The sequence below is a fragment of the Paroedura picta genome, chromosome 3 (assembly GCF_049243985.1).
Source record: "Paroedura picta isolate Pp20150507F chromosome 3, Ppicta_v3.0, whole genome shotgun sequence".
NCBI classification, from domain to species: Eukaryota; Metazoa; Chordata; class Lepidosauria; order Squamata; family Gekkonidae; genus Paroedura; species Paroedura picta.
Genome location: NC_135371.1, coordinates 7,031,535 through 7,051,493, shown reverse-complemented (window position 1 = coordinate 7,051,493; position 19,959 = coordinate 7,031,535). Strand labels below are relative to the sequence as shown.

The 19,959-nt window shown below is 45.5% G+C and overlaps 1 protein-coding gene across 1 annotated transcript in view; it reads right to left on the bottom strand.

Annotated features, from left to right (window-relative positions):
* The window catches only part of LOC143834431 (uncharacterized), a 41,531-nt gene extending 24,765 nt beyond the window's left edge, over window positions 1–16,766 (bottom strand). The window contains exons 1-3 of the mRNA XM_077331266.1: window positions 16,516–16,766; window positions 12,327–12,456; window positions 6,033–7,976 (exon numbers count right to left, since the gene is read on the bottom strand). Of these exons, the coding sequence (XP_077187381.1) occupies window positions 6,033–7,976; window positions 12,327–12,456; window positions 16,516–16,530 (2,089 nt within the window). The 5' untranslated portion in view covers window positions 16,531–16,766. The remainder of the gene's footprint in view (window positions 1–6,032; window positions 7,977–12,326; window positions 12,457–16,515) is intronic.
* Window positions 16,767–19,959: the final 3,193 nt, after the last annotated feature.

Below are 19,959 nucleotides of genomic sequence, written 5' to 3'. Positions count from 1 at the left end.
GGCTGGGAGTTCAATCCCAGCAGCCGGCTCAAGGTTGACTCAGCCTTCCATCCTTCCGAGGTCGGTAAAATGAGTACCCAGCTTGCTGGGGGGTAAACGGTAATGACTGGGGAAGGCACTGGCAAACCACCCCGTATTGAGTCTGCCATGAAAACGCTGGAGGGCGTCACCCCAAGGGTCAGACACGACTCGGTGCTTGCACAGGGGATACCTTTACCTTTACCTTTAGGAGCTTCTGTGAATCAGTGTGTCTTTTCAGAATAGCTGGGAGGAGGGAGATTTCGCCACGCTAGGTGCAAGCTTTTGTGTGCAACCAACAAAGTTTTATTCTGGGTATAAGCTTTCCTGGGCATACACACAAAAGTTTGTACCCAGAATAAGCTTTCATTGATCTTAAAAGGTGTCATGGGACTTATTAAACTTATTAAATGCTGGCAGGGGCTCGTGGGAATTGTAGTCCATGAACATCTGGAGGACCACAGGTTGACTACTCCTGATATAGAGTTTTGATTTAGTCTTGCAAAAGAATGCTAAGAATCAAATTCTATCTTGACTTCTAATCATGAGATGGTGCTTGATATTCAGACCAGGCCTCTGTATTATAAGATGGCATTTGGGAATACAGAATGCAGCCCAGTAAGCCAGGATGGAGAAGATCTGTGCAGGTACCATGTGTTTTCCCCTGGGGCTCAGGTGGAGGGGGGCAAAAGACCCAGAGAACCACCATGCTGAAGGTGATCGGCTTGGCTTCTTTGAAGGCCACAGGAAAATCCGTAGGCAGCAAAACCACCATGAAGGAAATAGTTGCCAGGAAGGTCCCGTAGCCCAGGGCACCATAAAAACATGGCTTTTGTTACATTGCAGTACCATCTGTCCATGTTGGGAGTGCATTTCAGACACTGTAGGGGGGAGAGATGCCCTGCTAGATGGCACAGAGGCCAGTTTGAACTGTGGGACCCAAAATGACAATAGAGTTTGCCAGACTCCCCCAGCCAGTCCCTCATCCTGTTTCCTGGCTTGTTGGTCATGAAGCGATTGTTTTGGCCAGCATAGACGAGACGGCAACAGAAAAGATGGTCAAGAAATCGGATAACAACAACTCTCCTTTAACATGTAGCTGCTTCACTTGCCCCTTGTCAAAGAAATGTCCTTCTGAGTTCCCAGAATGCTGTGTGCAAATAAACCAGACACTTTCTTAAATTACTTGTAGTTTATTATAGGGGATGAGAAAAAGGGGGTTAAAAGTAGTTTTTATTCAGTACAGGATAGAATCCACAAGGCATGCAACACACAAAAGACCAAAACGCTAACTTACAGCCTGATGCCTACTCACTTTAAGTCAGGCGGTTCTACCTTCAGTTTCATGCATGAAGGGAACTTTTATTCTATCCATCTTCTTCGGAGTGGTTCGTAGGTGACGAGAACATGAAATCCAAGCTAGTATCCTCCTACCCTATGCTCAAGCCCAGAATTTAACCTTTTGGGTTTAGGCCAGGGGTGGGCAAACTGTGGCCCTCCAGATGTCCATGGACTACAATTCCCATGAGCCTCTGCCAGCATGCTGGCAGAGGCTCATGGGAATTGTAGTCCATGGACATCTGGAGGGCCACAGTTTGCCCACCCCTGGTCTAGGCAGTCAGGTGATCATCCAGGACCAATCAGGTGGCCTCTTTGCTGGAAGCTTTGAGAGCATGTTGTGGGTTTTCTGGGCTGTGTGGCCATGGTCTGGTTGTTTTCATCCTTGACAGTTCCCCAGTAACGGTAGCTGGCATCTTCAGAGGAAGGACATGGCAAGATGGGGATCTCTTTGGTATGCAGGGACTCCCATTTTGCCATGTCCTTCCTCTGAAGATGATACCAGCCACACTTACTGGCAAAACGTGAGGGGTTAAAACGACCCAATCACAGCCACACAGCCCAGAAAACCCACAACTGCCAGTTGGCTCCATCCATGAAAACTGTGAAAATTTGAGAGCATGATTTCACCTTTTAATCATTTGAGAGCATGATTTCACCTTCCCAACCCAAAGTCACAGGTTTTACACATCAACAATTTGCCAGGGCAGAGAGCTGACCTTGGAAAGATATCAGAACATCTGTGGCACTTTACATACCAAGCAGTAACTTTTAAAGAAACAAAAGTGACATCATTTTCAAGATGAGTTGCCTGACACTCATCTTCCCAGCAGCGTCCCACCTGTCTCCACCATCTGTTCCTTTGCCAAGGATTGCTAGGTCTGTGGGACCAGCCAGCAAGGGATGGGGGGGGATCTCACTGGGAGCTGGGAGAAAAGAACCAGGCAGTAAATGTGATGTCTTTGCATCACCCAGAAGTGATATAGCACTTTGTGGAAGTTGGGAGATGTTTTGATTTGTGGGCAAAAATGTCTATGGTAGAATTACCTTCTTACTATAGAGTTTTGCCCACAGACCAGAGCATCCCCCTCCCTTATCACCAATGTCCTCTCGTTGCTTCTGGGTGACACAGGGACATCATGTTTACTTCTTGGTTCTTACCGCCCCACGTCTGGGAAACTACAGGTTTCTGAGAGCTCTAAAGTGACTGAGGGGGGGGCCAGGGGATCTTCAGACCCCCCAACTGAGGACTGGCAATGCTACCTTTGCTTGAACATCTGACAGCATGCCCCTATATCTAGCTGGTGTTTCTTCAGTCACTTGATGACACAATTACAGCGCCTGTGGCAGGGGAAGGCAGGACAAGACTGCAGCAGCGAATGAACAGCCAAGGGGGTTAAAAAAAACCCTGGAATCCCAAGCATTCAAAACAAACTTGTGTTCAGAGACACATCGTTTGGCTCTTATTGGAGCATCTCTGTTTCTCTCTCTATGCTGTAATCTGAGCAAACAAGGCAGACTCCCTTGGTAGCTGGAGAAGGGGAAAAAAGACACTGATTTTTCTATCTGGCTGGAGGGGGGGGGGTATCTGTAAAACTCTGCTCCAGCACCACATTTCAAATGAATCAACTTTCTTCCTCTCACTTTTCTTCAAGAGCCAGCTTGGTATGGTGGTTAGGAATGTGGACTTCTAATCTGGTGAACCGGGTTTGATTCCGCGCTCCCCCACATGCAGCCAGCTGGGTGACCTTGGGCTCACCAGGGCACTGAGAAAGCTGTTCTGATCAAGCAGTGATATCAGGGCTCTCTCAGCCTCATCTCCCTCACAGGGGGTCTGTTGTGGGGAGAGGAAAGGGAAGGCAACTGTAAGCCGCTTTGAGACTCCTGGTAGAAAAAAAGCAGCATATAAGAACCAACTTGTGGCCAAGTCCATTAAGGTAGGAGGAAAATGATCTGTGTTCATCTCACTACCAAAAATGGATGACTCAAGATACGTTTCCAATTACTGTACAATATCCCTAATTTCTCATGGTAGTAAGATCCCGCTCAAAATCATACAAACGATGCATAGCAACAACCATTAAATGAGAATTACCAGATGTTCAAGCTGGCTTTTGACATGGACGTGGCACTCATGGTCACGTAGCAAAGCTGCGCTGGATTTTGTGTAATATCAAAAGGATGGCTACATCTGATTTATTGACTACAAGAAAGCTTTTGATTGTGTGGATCACAGCAAGTTGTGGGAAGCTCTGCAAAATTTGGGGGTGCCAGAGCATTTGATCAAACTGATGCAATCTCTCTAAGCAGACCAAGAAGCTATTGTACGCACACCATTTGGTGACACTGACTGATTCAAAATAGAGAAAGGAGTGTGCCGAGATTGCATTCTTTCCCCTTTCCTGTTTAACTTGTATGCTGAGATCATTAGGAGAGAGAATCAAACACTGGAATTATGACTGTAGGAAGGAATACAAATAATCTTTGGTATGCTGATGACACCCCTCTCCTGTCAGAAACTAAAGAAAGGCTAGAGCAGTGATTACAAAGATCAATGAAGTAAGTAAGAAATTTGGCCTTTTCTTAAACACTAAAAGGACAAAGATAATGACCACTGCAAAAAACAGACATGTCACAGTAATTGACAGTGAAGAGATGAATGCATTTGAGAATTCATTTTTCTTGGATCACAAATTGATGTGAATGGTGATTGCAATAAGGAAATAAAACATCAAATTGCTCTGGATCGCTCAGCAAAGATGAGTTTGAACTGAATGGAAAAGCAAGGATATAAATTAGATCTATTATATTTTCAATAGCGAATTATGGCTGTAGAAGTTGGACAATAAAAAATCGGACAAGAGAAGAATTGATTCATTTGAACTCTGGTGTTGGAGAAGGCTTCTGAGGGTTCCATGGACGGCAAAAGTCACAAACAAGGAAATATTACAGCGCACAAAGTCTGATATATCATTGGTAGGCAAAATCACAAAACTCCGGCTCACTTACTTTGGCCATATCATGCAATCCAACTGAATGGAGAAAGCGATTATGCTAGGATTGGTCAGTGGAAAAAGAAAACCAGGACGACAAAGAACGCGGTGGTTAGACACGATCAAAGTGGACACTGGCCAGAATATTGCATGGCTGAGGGAAGCAGTGCGGTATCAAGGATCATGGTGGAGGCTGTGCCATGGGATTGCCAAGAGTTGGACACGAATGAATGGATGACAGCAAGAAAAACAAAACTGCCACTAGAACTGTATTGCTCTAAAACTCCTTTTTCCTTTTCTTTTTTTTTCCAACTAAAGATTTCTTTTGCTTTATGTTGTGTGTTACTGAGGGTCTCCTGGAATAAACTCAGTTAGCTTGGTAACATTATCCCAAAGGAATTTGTTCCAAGATCTTAGACTGGGAAAGCAAAACTCTTAGATCAAGGCAGGAAGCCAATTTTCAAAACTGAACAAGAAGGAAGATCCTTCTCTTTGCTCCGACTTTTAAAAAGGGTGGCAGTGGCTTCCCAAGGAAGGACTACCTAATCCAACTACCAGATCTGCATTTAAGGAAAACAACCCCAGAAGGAAAGGGGAGCTCTCAGAACAAGCGTGCTACTATCTCAGGCATAGTTGTGAGGTAATGGGACTGATAGAGACCAATATTAAAATTCCCTTAAACCAGGTATTCTGGACAGTGCCTGATTTTGATAGTTACCACAATTCTATTGAATGAAGTGACAAAGGAGAGGATATTATAATAAACTACCTTGTTAAGCGCAGCTTTTAGTTCTTGCTGGTGTGTTGTAGCAGAACAAAATTTAAATCCAGTAACACCTTAAAGACCAACAACATTTTCCAGGGAATAAGCTTTTATGAGTCAAAACTCATTTCATCAGATACAAATGGCAAGATTAATCATCTCTGGTCCTCTTCCAAGTCCAACCTCAACTCCATATAGGTCAGCAATGGGAAAGAGAAGTCCTGCATCATGCCAACTGCACTGAAAAGCATGAGTGATCTTCCCATGATACTAAGAAAAACAACAACTGCCAAATCATTTATTCATGCTCACATGTCCAAAGATACAGGTGCTATTCAAGCACCCTTTCTAGGAAATAGCGGCATATAAGAACCAACTCTTCTTCTTCCTTTTTTGTGTGCAGAACCTTACAAAAAAGGGTATCATTATAGAAAGCTATTATGGAGTCCAAAATTGGCGGCGGCAGCACCATTCTGCAAAGATTATAAAAGCAATGTGAAGCTCAATCAAATTCAAATCCAAGCATCTTCTGGATCAAGCAAATTTACCTTTACATCCCTTAAGGCTATAATAATTTTGCCAAGAAAAGGATATTGAAGCTCAAACAAAAGGGGATAGCTAACACTAATTATTGGTCTTTGTAGGGAGAAAAATGTAATCCAGAATATGACAACTTTCCAGATAGAGGCTTTTAAGAGAATACAAATACGTACATTTTGCTCATCAGAGAGATGCTACATACATATTGTTGAGGCTGAGGAAAAAGAAATAGAGTGCAGGGACAGAAAGGAAGGGACTGGGCACAGAGGTACCATAAAAATCATCATGGCCAAACACTGGCAAGGGAAGTGACTTTAACTGGTTTCCCTCATGCTGAGATTCAATGGTTATTCCCATGTGACTCTTGTGGTGTAAGGTACTAAGGCTTCTGCCCTCAGTGAAGCTTTTCCCATACTCCAACCATTTATACAGCTTCTCCCCTGTGTGGACCTTTTGATGTTTACTTAGAGTACCATTATGAGAGAAGCTCTTTCCACACTCCATACATTTATATGGCTTCTCTGTTGTGTGGACCTTTTGATGTCTGCGTAGAGCGCTATTCTGAGAGAAGTTCTTCCCACACTCTAAGCATTTAAATGGCTTCTCCCCTGTGTGAATGTTCTGATGTGCAATTAAGTGGCTATTGTGAGAGAAGCTCTTCCCACACTCCAGGCATTTAAATGGATTCTCCCCTGTGTGATCGTTTCGATGTTTGCGTAGAGCACCATTCTGAGAGAAGCTCTTCCCACACTCTAAGCATTTAAATGGCTTCTCCCCTGTGTGAACAATTTGATGTGCTGTTAAGTAGCTATTCTGAGAGAAGCTCTTCCCATACTCCAAGCATTGAAATGGCTTCTCTCCTGTTTGAATGTTTTGATGTGCAGTTAAGTGGTTATTCTGAGAGAAGCTATTTTCACAGTCTATGCATTTACATGGTTTCTCTCCCATATGCACTAGCCGATGTCTTGTTAGATTATGACTCCAATGGTAACTCTTTTCACAGTCCCAGCGTTCATATATTTTTGCTGCTGTGTGAATCTTTTGATGAGCAACGAGAAGGTAATTCCAAGGGAAACTCTTTCCACACTCCAAGCATTTATATGGTTTCTCCTCTGTGTGAGTCCTTTGATGTTTCCTCAGGCTGCTACTGTGGGAGAAGCTTTTTCCACACTCCAAGCATTTGTATACTTTTGCTGCTGTGTGACTCTTTTGATGAGCAACGAGGAGGCAATTCCAAAAGAAGCTCCTTCCACACTCCAGGCATTTATATGGTTTCTCCTCTACGTGAGTCTTTTGATGTCTATTTAGGGCGCCACTTTGAGAGAATCTCCTTCCACACTCCAAGCATTTATATGGCATCTCCTCTGTGTGAACCCTCAGATACGAAGCCAGGAGGCAATTCTGAGAGTTCTTTTCACATTCCATGTATTTATATGGCTTCTTCCCTGTATGAACTTTTTGATGTTGATTTAGAGTGCCATTCCGAGAGAAGCTCTTTCCACAATCCAAGCATTTATATGGTTTCTCCCCTGTGTGAATCTTTCGATGTTTAGATAGGTCATCATTCCGAATGAAACTTTTCCCACACTCCAAACATTTATATGGCTTCTCCCTTGTGTGAATCTTTTTATGTTTAGTTAGGTTGTCTCTCTGAGAGAAGCTCTTTCCACACTCCAAGCATTTGTATGGCTTCTCCCCTGTGTGAACTTTTAGATGTTTAGTTAGGTTGCCACTCTGAGAGAAGTTTTTTCCACACTCCAAGCATTTATATGGCTTCTCCCCTGAGTGAACCTTTTGATGTCTAATTAGGGAATCATTCCGATAGAAACTCTTTCCACACTCCAAGCATTTATATGGCTTCTCCCCTGTGTGAATCCTCCGATGTGCAACTAGGTGGCTATTCTGAATGAAGCTCTTTCCACACTCCAAGCATTTATGTGGCTTCTCCCCTTTGTTAATTGGTTGATGTCTTGTTCGTTCGTTACTCCAATGAAAGCTCATTCCACGCTCCAAGCATTTATATGCTTTTGAATATATTTTAATATTCTGATATTTTTTACTATTGAACCCTTTTGCATTGATAGAACAATTAAACCGTCCCTTTCTTCTCTGTAATTTATCTTGGGCTGGAATGACAGGGATCTTTCTACTGTGATGTGCAGCTAAGCCCTTCCTCTGCTTCTGTTTTGCTTCCCTCTTGCTTCTCTTGCGCATCTTTCGTACTACTTGATTCTCAGAAGTTGCTTCCCCCTCCAGATTTTTGTCTCTTTCCACAATCCCTCTTCCTGGTTCCTTGTCACTGACTATGTTTCTCACATCTGCAACTGAAAGAGAGCCAAAAATCAAATAAGAATAAAAACAAACAAATATCATTTAGTAGTAACTGGTATTTTCTGAAATGAGAGACAAAGGCCTGGAAAAATCCCACCAGTATATAACCACAAGCCAGGATGTCTTGGAAAGGAAGGAAGGAAGGAAGGAAGGAAGGGAGAGAGAGAGAGAGAGAGAGGAAGGAAGGAAGGGAGGGAGGGAGGGAGGGAGGGAGGGAGGGAGGGAGGAAGGAAGGAAGGAAGGAAGGAAGGAAGGAAGGAAGGAAGGAAGGAAGGAAGGGACATCTGGAGGGCCGCAGTTTGACTGCCCCTACCCTGTGATGTTTCCCAGCTGCCTGCTGCTGGCACTTCAAGGTTATATTCTGGGGTTTGGTTTATGATCTCTGCCTTCCCACAACACCTCTCCCTTCCTCCCCTCCCTTCCTGCGCATTTAACTCCTTTGCAGTTTGTAGTTATCTATGGTGTTTCGTCTCCCTTTGAAATGCATTTGGTCCCTTTCCCAAGGGAGGGGGGGAAAAAGAAGACGTACCTTTGGTTTTATATCCCCTGCTTGAGCCTAAGAGTCTGGCATCCCTATCAGCAGAAGTCACAAAACACCTTAACCTGCAGGAGGCTTGCCAGCCTCCAGGTGAGGCCTGCAGGGATGGCAGAAATGGGCTGATAGGTTCCCCCTAGCAGAGGAGGCCCCCTCCAGCTCCCTCAGAGGGGTGTGAGTGGCCATTCCAGAACCAACAAGCCGGCTAAAGGCCGGCAGAGGGGCTTGGCTTTGCACTCCCCCCACAACTCCTTCTGGGATATTAGGCCCCAGGGAGGACACAAGGCCCGGGCCAGCATCAAAACCACAACAATCAGACATCCCCGGCGTTGTAGCACCCCAATGGGGCAAGAATGAGGTTGAAATACATGGATCCTCATGATTTTTTGCACTAAAGCCAGCATCAAAACCACACCCCACCCTACCACTGCCCTACAACACAAGCCAACTTTTACCTGCCAGAAGCAGAAGTGGGAAGTCACATCCCCCTAGCATGGCCAAAGAGCTCTGCCACACACATCAGCAGCGCATAAACACAGTTCCAGGGTGTGTGTGTGTGTGTCATTCACAGAAGCAACATTCCAGCAAACCAGAAAAACAAATCCCCAGGAATCAATGCCTGTCGACTGGCGCAGTCACTAAGTGCCCAGGAGGAAAACTGGGAACAAGCATCGCCACACAGTTCAGTGGTGTGGAAACATGATACCAGGGAAGGGTGTGTGTATCAGCAAGAATAGCAGGGAAGAACCACCAACGCTGCCCCCTGCCCACCCATGCCCACGGCTGCCCACCCAGGCCAGCAGCAACAGAACAAGACAGGACAAAACACATTCAGCCACAACAGAGAAACCATTGGCCCAGGGGAGGAGGTGATGCTCACCTTGATCCTCCTCTCTCACCTGCAGGATCTGCCCCAGTGCAGGCCCTGGCTGGCCTAAGCATTGCAGTCAGTATTGGGGTCCAGGCATGAGGGATGCATGCAGACAATTTCACCCACATGAGAATATGCCCGCTCACTCTGGATGCTCGTTGGAGGGCGTGACAGGAAGGCCTGGGCCATGTGAGAGAAGTCTGGCCAGACTGACTCCATCATGGCCCACTGCCTCAGGGGACAGATGTTCTGTGACTCGTGAGGCCCCCCAAAGTAAACTGTCACCACTGCAGACACAGCTTCCTCTGTCATGTATGTTCTGCTCCCAGAAGAGGGACCAGTCTGCAGCCACCACATCGTCCAGCTTGCACCCATTGGTGATGTATTCCTTGGGGCAAAGGCTGACCCCCGGGGGGGTGGAGGAGCAGCTGCTGAACTGCTTTCTCTCCCCCTCCCCCTGGCTTTCAATCTTGCCCTTTTGAAGAAGAAGAAGAAGAAGAAGAAGATATGCCACTTTTCTCTACTTAAAGGAGTCTCAAAGCGGCTTACGGTCTGCTTCCCTTTCCTCTCCCCACAACAGAAACCCTGTGAGGGAGATGAGGCTGAGAGAGCCCTGAGATTACTGAAGAAGAAGAGTTGGTTCTTATATGCCGCTTTTCTCTACCCAAAGGAGTCTCAAAGCGGCTTACAGTCGCCTTCCCTTTCCTCTCCCCACCACAGACCCCCTGTGAGGTGGGTGAGGCTGAGAGTGCCCTGATATCACTGCTCAGTTAGAACAGTTTTATCAGTGCCGTGGCGAGCCCAAGGTCACCCAGCTGGCTGCACGTGGGGGAGTGCAGAATGGAACCGGCTCGCCAGATTACAAGTCCACACTCCTAACCACTACACCAAACTGGCTCTCATCGGCTGGATATCTGGCCCATCACTCCCTGGATGAGCAAGTCATACCATTTGGTGAACTGGTTTTTCCTCTTGGCCATAAAGCCCTTTATGCAGGGTGGATTCAAGTGGGTAACTGTGTTGGTCTGAAGTAGCACAACAAAATCAGAGTCCAGGGGCACCTTTAAGACCAACAAGGATTTATTCTAGGTGAGAGCTTTTGAGTGCAAGCACTCTTCCTCAAACTAAATGAACCACCATCATAACTGTGGAGATATAAGGCCAAAGCAAATTATGGGAAATTAGTCAACTCTGTCATGATATCCCAATTAAGCCATAGGATGCCATATGATCATTCTTTGCTAAAACAGCTAATCAGTCCTTTTGAGTTCAGCTGTAGTTCACAAAAACATTGGTGAAATAAAAGTGTCCACATTGTTAATTCATGGCTGATACTTTCCCAGTTGTGGCTGGCCCCTCCTTCTCCACCCAAGCGTGGAAACATCCCCTGCAAGTGACTGAGACCACAGGTGTCCTGAGACCACAGAGTTAAATTCAAAATTACATTGCAGATTACTAACATCACATTACAGTCATGTTGTCCCAAATAAAATAAATCAAAAAGAAGAGAGGATTGTAAGGAATGTGGATAAAAAGATTAAAAAGGGATTAAAAGAGGCAGTGGTACGCCGGTTGTTCATAAAACCATCCTTGGCTCCACAGGAGCCTGACAACTATTGCCCCGTCTTGCATCTAGCGTTTCTGGAGACGTTGGTTGAAAGGGCTGCTGCGGACCAAATATCAGCATTCCTGCAAGAAACCTCTGCCCTTGACCCACTCCAGTCAGGATTCCGGCCTGGCCATGGGGTGGAGACAGCGCTAGTTGCCCTGATGGATGACCTCCGACGCCAGCTAGACCTGGGCGGGTCAGCACTGCCCACCCCCTCAGATGCCCTTCCGTGACTGACAAATCTGACCGCCCAGGATTTGTCATTGTTGTTCTGTTAAAAATCACTTTCAACTGTTAAAAACACTGTTCTGGTTTTCCTGTTATGTTATGATTATGCTATGCCAGGTTATGTTATGATCGTTATTTATTGTATTATTATAATATTCCTTGTAAGTATTCCACAACGTTTAATGTAAACCGCCTAGAGCTGTAGGGAAGGGCGGTATAGAAGAATGAATGAATGAATGAATGAATGAATGAATGAATGAATGAATGAATGAATGAATGAATGAATGAATGAGCTGGACGAGGTTTACATGCATAGTGAGATAAAAACCTATATCCTTGTTGAGTCTAGGGTATGCCATTGTTTTGAGTGTTATGCAGGGGTCACACAGGCTCTCCACCATGTATGGATGCTGCTTGCAGATTTCCCTGAAGCAGCCCTCAAGTGGATTCATGACTTCCTGGGTGCCATCTGGGGGCATGGATATGATAGCCAATCGGATAAAGATAGTGTTGGCTGAGGTGATGTCAAGAAGCAGGGGATTCATGACTTCTGTGTAGTCCTCTGTTGGTATGGAGATGATAAGTCATTGTGAGTCTTGGCTGAACCAGCAGAACAATCCTTGGGACCCATGCTTTGAAGCCATGGGTTTCCCACCACGGCCACAGCAAAAGCAGTGGATCCATGCTTATTGCGTTGAGATATGAGGCCAAGAAAACAATATGTGCTGTTGTATTTTGGGTGATACAACACACAAGTTCTGAAGATCCATGAGGATACCATGGACCAACTCTTAGCACCATGGCAGAGCCACAGAGATATGGATTTTGAGATTTCTGTGGTGCTAAAAGTGCCCATAGTCATGATATGTGATTGGGTAATGATTTCGGGGGTAGCTAAAAGGAAAACTACACGTATCCAAGGGGATCTGTGCTTTGGAACCATGTTTTTATTTTGTTTTAGTGTAAAAATCATATGAATTCACGAGGATCCTTTTGAAATCATCTAGATCCGACTTTTATCAACGCCTTTCCCAAATCCACAAGGGCCAAAGGTCAATGCCACCCATTCCCACCTGAATAAAAGGGGGGGAAATCCTTACCAAGAGAGAGTACAGTCTCATAATTTTCCTCCATCACTTCCCAGTAGAGCTTTTTCTGGCCTGGAACCAAGAGAGCCCATTCATCCTCTGTGAAGGACACAGCGACCTCCTGGAAGGACACTGGGGAACCCTGAAAGAGGAAAATATTGGCTGACTGACCATCTATTCATGTCCTTGAGCATCCAAACAAGAAAGAAGAATTCCATCAGCCACATCAAACCTATGGCAGGCAAAATTTGTATTTTTTTTCTGCCTCTGAAAGGTGTAATATACTATTTAAAAAAAATACAGATTTAGAAAAATGTATAGATCTTCTTTTGGCCAATTTCACTTAAAACTCGTCCAATTAGATGCAACCCCCCCACCCTACCCTAATTCACTGTACCTGAATCTTCTTGTGCCTTTCACCCCAGAAATCCCTAAAAATAGTACTTGCACAAAAGATTTGTGCGCTGAACATTTTTCTCTGCAAAAGTATTCTGTATTACTCTAAAGCTTGCATCCAACTTTGTAAACATAAGACAGCCTAGTGAATGCCACTATATCTTTTCTACTTTTTCCTAACAAACCAAAACCTATTCCAGTCTGTGATCTTTAGGGCTTGAGAGCCAGCTTGGTGTAGTAATTCAGAGCAGTGGCCTCTAATCTGGAAAGCCGGATTCGATTCCCCGCTCCTCCACATGCAGCCAGCTGGGTGACCTTAGGCTAGTCACAGTCCTTTTAAAGATGTACTCACAGAGCAGTTCTCTCAGAGTTCTCTAACACCAGCAATTTTTAATTCGAGGCATGAGTTTTCCTGTGCACGCACACTTCCTCAGATGCAATGTCATGGAATGAAAGTAATCAGTTCAAATATATGGGAAAACTCTGAGGCAGTGTGTGTGCACACGAAAGCTCAAAACTTGAAAAAAAATTGTTGGTCTTAAAGGTGCCACTGGACTATAAATCTGTTTTGCTGCTTCAGACCAACAGGGCTCCCCGTCTGCTTTTATAGGGAGAGCGTGAGAATAAATTAACCTACAGCATAATGAAAATGGTTAACATTTTCTAGGGATAAAAAGGAATAAAAATGAGCAATTTGGATTTGTTTGTATTCACTTGAGATTGAATTGCATGGGGAATAAAAATGTTAATCTAGAAGCCTCCACGCTTGAGAGGACAGGCAGGGGGCAAGATCTCAGCTAACTGTTGTCAGCAATTGACTATTTGCCCATTTGTCTCTTTTACTGTGGCCAAATGTTTCCTGTGCAATTCAATCTCAAGGGGATACAAACAAACCCAAACTGCAGTTTTACTCCCCTATATATTGCAGTAACCTGTTAACCATTTTCATTATGTTGCATGTTAATTTATTTTCACACTCTGTCTGTAAGTTTGAACTGATTACTTTCATCCCAAGTAAGGTAATGACAACGTAATGGAATTTGGAGTTTGACTCCCTGGGCCTCAGGATAAGATGGTTACAAGCAATTCCCTTGTAGGAATGTTTCACAGTTATATGGGGACAGATGGGGGGAACAGCATATGGTGAGGTGAGACCCTTTGATCACTGACACAGGCAGAGTTTTTGTAAACTACAACTGAATTCCAGGGGATTGATTGGCTGTTTTGACAAAGAATGACCATTGGCTGTATTTGGTTGTGTGACACAGTCTACTGATGTAACGGAATTGATTTTTTGCTATATATTCCCTGTCATGTAAGGAGTTCATAGAGGAAGAGTGCCTGCACTCGAAAGCTCACGCCCTGAATAAATCTTTGTTAGTCTTAAGAAGAAGAAGAAGATTTGGTTCTTATATGCCGCTTTTCTCTACCTGAAGGAGGCTCAAAGCGGCTTACAGTCGCCTTCCCTTTCCTCTCCCCACAACAGACACCCTGTGAGGGAGGTGAGGCTGAGAGAGCCCTGATATTACTGAAGAAGAAGAGTTGGTTCTTATATGCCGCTTTTCTCTACCCGAAGGAGTCTCAAAGTGGCTTACAGTCGCCTTCCCTTTCCTCTCCCCACAACAGACACCCTGTGAGGGAGGTGGGGCTGAGAGAGCCCTGATATTACTGAAGAAGAAGAGTTGTTTCTTATATGTCGCTTTTCTCTACCCAAAGGAGTCTCCAAGTGGCTTACAATCCCCTTCCCTTTCCTCTCCCCACAACAGACACCCTGTGAGGTGGGTGAGGCTGAGAGAGCCCTGATATTCCTGCTCGGTCAGAACAGCTTTATCAGTGCCGTGGCGAGCCCAAGATCACCCAGCTGGCTGCATGTGGGGGTGTGCAGAATCGAACCCGGCATGCCAGATTAGAAGTCTGCACCCCTAACCATCACACCAAACTGGCTCTTAAAGGTGCTACTGGACTCTGATTTTATTGTGCTACTTCAGACCAACATGGCTACCCATCTGAAACTTTCACCCCATGACATTGTATCTGGGGAACTGTCAGTGCACACGAAAGCTCATGCCTTGAATAAAAATTTGTTGTTCTTGAAGGTGTCCCTGGACTCTCAATTGGTTCTGCTGTTTCAGACCAATACGGCTACCCCCTAGCACTGATCTCAAAGCTCTCCCAGCCCCTCCTCCCTCACAAGACGTCTGTCGTGAACAGAACAAAAATTGATGAGTCCAGCGGCACCTTTAAGACCAACAAAGATTTATTCAAGGTGTGAGCTTTCATGTGCAGGCGCTCTTACTAGACAAAATGGAGCGGGGATCATCAGAGTACAGACATTAGAAGAGAGCAAATTAGCAAGCAGCATCACATCCCGAATATGCATTATGATTCTTTTCCAGAAAAAACAAACCAGTCCTTTGGGCTTAATTGTCATTCAGAAAAAACATTGGGGCAATAAGGAGAGGAAGGTTTGAAGAACATTGCGGGTATTTCTCACAATATTTAGCCAGGCAGGTATATATGTATTAACTAAATATGTATTAATATTTATCCAGATAGGTATAAGTGTTAACAAATATGTTAGTAGGGTGAACTGACTTGTTATGGAACTGTAATCTTTCGTTCTTTCTTATTTCTATTATTCTCTCTTTTAAATAAAATAAAGGCTGGAGTTATCCAGCAATTTAAAAAAAAAGGAGAGGAGAGGAGAGGAGAGGAGAGGAAGGGGAAGCAATTGTAAGCCTTTGGGTAGTGAAAACTGGGAATAAAACCAACTCTTCTTGATAGATTCAAATAAGTAGCCGTGTTGGTCTGAAGAAGCACAATAAAATCAGAGTCCAGTGGCACCTTTAAGACCAACAAATAATTATTCAAGGCATGAGCTTTCGAGTGCAAGCCCTGATGAAGAGTGCTTGCACACGAAAGCTCACGCCTTGAATAAATCTTTGCTACTGATCTTCTTGCTAGGTGAGAGATGCAAGACGCAGCAGATCGCCCTGCACAAACCTCCTGGCTCGGAGATATTTCCAAGTCCTGAAATGCTGCAGCTGATACAGAGCTGCCCTTCAACTGCAAGGGAGGGGACAGTCACAGGATGGATGGTTCTTGAAGTATCTGACAAGTTGTGACTTGGAGGAGGGCAGGGAGCCATTCCTGCTGGCCTCAGAGGATGGGATCTGCAGGGGATGGGTTTAAACTACAGACAGAACAGTCCCGGCTAGATATCAGGGGGGGTGGGAAATGTTCCCAGTCAGAGGAGTCCAGCAGTGCAATGGGCTGCCTAGGGAGGTGGTGTGAGCTCCCCCTTCGCTGGCAGCCTTCAAGCAGCTGCTGGACAGATCCCTCTCCGGGATGCTTGAGGCTGATCCTGCCTGGAGCAGAGGGGTCGGTCTAGATGGCCTGTGTGGCCCCTTCCAACTCCGATCCCGTCTGCTGTCTCACCTCAGCAGACCTGGGCTTTCAAACAAAAGAGGCATCCAGACCCATATCGCAGCAAGAATGCCTAATTCCAGGTGAATGGCTGGATCTCCTCTTGAAGGACCCAAAGGAGGAGGTGGAGGAGGAAGAGAGGGAGGTTTTTTCCCCTATTGCTGGCCATAATAAATCATCTCAGGCGGGTTGCACGAAAGGCACCAGCCGCCTGCCTACAGCCATCTTGCCGGGGAAGGAGAGCGCTCGCGCTTTGTGTCCCCAATTCTCCCCCCCTGCCTCTCCGGCTCTCTAAGCCCCTTTCTTTCTTCCCTTCCGATCCAGGGCATTTGCTCTCCCGTCCCCTCCCCGCGCTGCCCTTGGGGGACCCTCCGCTCACCATCACTGCAGGCATCCTGAAGTTTCTCCTGCCAGCCGCGGACAGCGAAGCAAAGCGGAGCCCCGGGGGGACCCCACGGTTCTCATAGACGCCGAGCAATGGTAGGGTAGAGATAGAGACCGATGGCGCTCGCAAGGCTTTCTGGGGACTGTAGTTCTTCACGGCGGCCGGAGCCAAAAGGACGAGGCGGACTGAGATTCTGCGGAGAGGAGATTCCTTTGGTTTTCTGACCTTGGGTGGGGGCAGCTGCACACAGGGGGGTGGGCTTTTCAATTTTCCAGCCGGAGGGCCAATGGCATCCCAGGGAGGGGCCTATGGAGGTGGGGCCATGGGGGATTTTTGGGGAGGGAAGATGTGCAGAGTTCAGAGTACTAATGGCTATCATCTGGCTTTAAACTCATGTCCTGTTAGGACAAGCGCGTTTTGAGGCAATTCAGAGCGGTGCCCAGATCCAGGACTCCAAATAAAACCCACTTAGGATTCTGGAACAAGAGCCTCTTGTGGCGCAGAGTGGTAAGGCAGCGACATGCAGTCTGAAGCTCTGCCCATGAGGCTGGGAGTTCGATCCCAGCAGCCGGCTCAAGGTTGACTAAGCCTTCCATCCTTCCGAGGTCGGTGAAATGAGTATCCAGCTTGCTGGGGGGTAAACGGTAATGACTGGGGAAGGCACTGGCAAACCACCCCGTATTGAGTCTGCCATGAAAACACTAGAGAGCGTCCCCCCAAGGGTCAGACATGACTCGGTGCTTGCACAGTGGATACCTTTACCTTTACCTTTACCTTAGGATTCACTATGCCTTGCTTTCTTAGCACACTGCTCTAAAAGTCCACCATAAAAATACAGACATTCAGAAGAAATTATTATTAAAACCACACCAATCGGTTTAGGGGAAATGACTGCGTTTCTGTGCATAGTTAATTTCTGCTTTCTAGGTTCAGTTTCTAAAATGTATTTGGCTTTAACAAATCATAGAATCACAGAATAATAGAATTGGAAGGGACTTGATGGGAATGGCCTTCAAACGGATGATATATAACTTTAACTTTTAATTAGCAACACAAATTATTTATTTGAGAGCCAGTTTGGTGTAGTGGTTAGGAGTGCAGACTTCTAATCTGGCATGCCAGGTTCGATTCTGCGCTCCCCCACATGCAGCCAGCTGGGTGACCTTGGGCTCGCCACGGCACTGATAAAACTGTTCTGACCGGGCAGTGATATCAGGGCTCTCTCAGCCTCACCCACCCCACAGGGTGTCTGTTGTGGGGAGAGGAATGGGAAGGCGACTGTAAGCCGCTCTGAGCCTCCTTCGGGTAGGGAAAAGCGGCATATAAAAACCAACTCTTCTTCTTCTTCTATTCGCATTCTTTAAGATTGCAACGAAATCAATTATTCTCCTAATCCCCTATTAGCCCTTCTGCTCTCTTGGCATATCCCACCTATCGTTCCCAGTTCTCCTATACAGATTGCCTCAAGTACAGTTCACTTGTCAAGATGTTACAATTTTAAAAAACCAAAAAAAAAAAAAACTGGATTTAAGTGACACTGAATGTGTTGGTTCTAATTGATGTTCTTTGAATGGACTCATTAGCTATAACATTACGATCAATTCCCTGAGAGATCTATTTATGCCCATGAAGAAAAACCATGTTATTTAGCCTGGCCTGTGTCATGCTTGACCTTAGACCTTAGAAAGGCATGAGAATGACTTTCTGAGGTGCAGGAAGAAGCAGGTATGCTAAGGCCTATTCTGATAAATTTAGCTAATTTTGGTAGTAGTTTACACAGACATTTTCTCTGTTTGCTGAACAGATCAATCACATCACAAAGCGATTGTGTAAACTGCTTTAGACATTATAAGTAATTTCATAAAAGATTTTCCTGTAGAAATGCTTAGAAGGAAACTGCACATAGGACTCTCTAAATCTAATTTTTTTGCCTCCCTCCAACATTTTTTTGCTGCCCTCTGTCTGGGACCAGAACTGTTCAATTTGGTCCTGCAGTTGCTTTGTACTCTCCTTTGCAGATGGAACCGTAGATTACTTTTTGGAAGAGCTGTGTTTAATGTGTCCAAACTGTAGCATGAAGTAAGAAGCAAATCTCAACAAGCTTTGATCATTTGTTGTTGTTGTTATGTGCGAAGTCGTGTCCGACCCATCGCGACCCCATGGACAATGATCCTCCAGGCCTTCCTGTCCTCTACCATTCCCCGGAGTCCATTTAAGTTTGCACCTACTGCTTCAGTGACTCCATCCATCCACCTCATTCTCTGTCGTCCCCTTCTTCTTTTGCCCTCGATCGCTCCCAGCATTAGGCTCTTCTCCAGGGAGTCCTTCCTTCTCATGAGGTGGCCAAAATATTTGAGTTTCATCTTCAGGATCTGGCCTTCTAAAGAGCAGTCAGGGCTGATCTCCTCTAGGACTGACTGGTTTGTTCGCCTTGCAGTCCAAGGGACTCGCAAGAGTCTTCTCCAGCACCAGAGTTCAAAAGCCTCAATTCTTTGACGCTCGGCCTTCCTTATGGTCCAACTTTCGCAGCCATACATGGCAACTGGGAAGACCATAGCCTTGACTAAACGCACTTTTGTTGGCAGGGTGATGTCTCTGCTTTTTAGGATGCTGTCTAGATTTGCCATAGCTTTCCTCCCCAGGAGCAAGCGTCTTTTAATTTCTTTGCTGCAGTCCCCATCTGCAGTGATCTTGGAGCCCAGGAAAATAAAATCTGTCACTATCTCCATTTCTTCCCCTTCTATTTGCCAGGAATTGAGAGGGCCGGATGCCATGATCTTTGTTTTCTTGATGTTGAGTTTCAAGCCAACTTTGGCACTCTCCTCCTTCACCCGCATCAACAGGCTCTTTAGTTCCTCTTCACTTTCTGCCATTAGAGTGGTATCATCTGCATATCTGAGGTTGTTGATATTTCTCCCTGCAATCTTGATCCCAATTTGTGACTCCTCTAATCCCGCATTTCTCATGATGTGCTCTGCATACAAGTTAAATAGGCAAGGCGACAGTATACAGCCTTGCCGAACTCCTTTCTCAATTTTGAACCAGTCAGTGATTCCATGTTCAGTTCTCATTGTTGCTTCTTGACCTGCATATAAATTTCTCAAGAGACAAATAAGATGCTCTGGTATTCCCATCTCTTTAAGAACTTGCCACAATTTGTTGTGCTCCACACAATCAAAGGCTTTAGCATAGTCAATGAAGCAGAAGTAGATGTTCTTCTGGTACTCCCTAGCTTTCTCCATGATCCAGCGTATGTTGGCAATTTGATCTCTAGTTCCTCTGCCTCTTCGAAATCCTGCCTGTACTTCTGGAAGTTCTCGGTCCACATATTGCTGGAGCCTAGCTTGTAGGATTTTGAGCATAACTTTGCTAGCATGAGAAATTAGTGCGATGGTGCGGTAGTTTGAACATTCTTTGGCATTGCCCTTCTTTGGGATT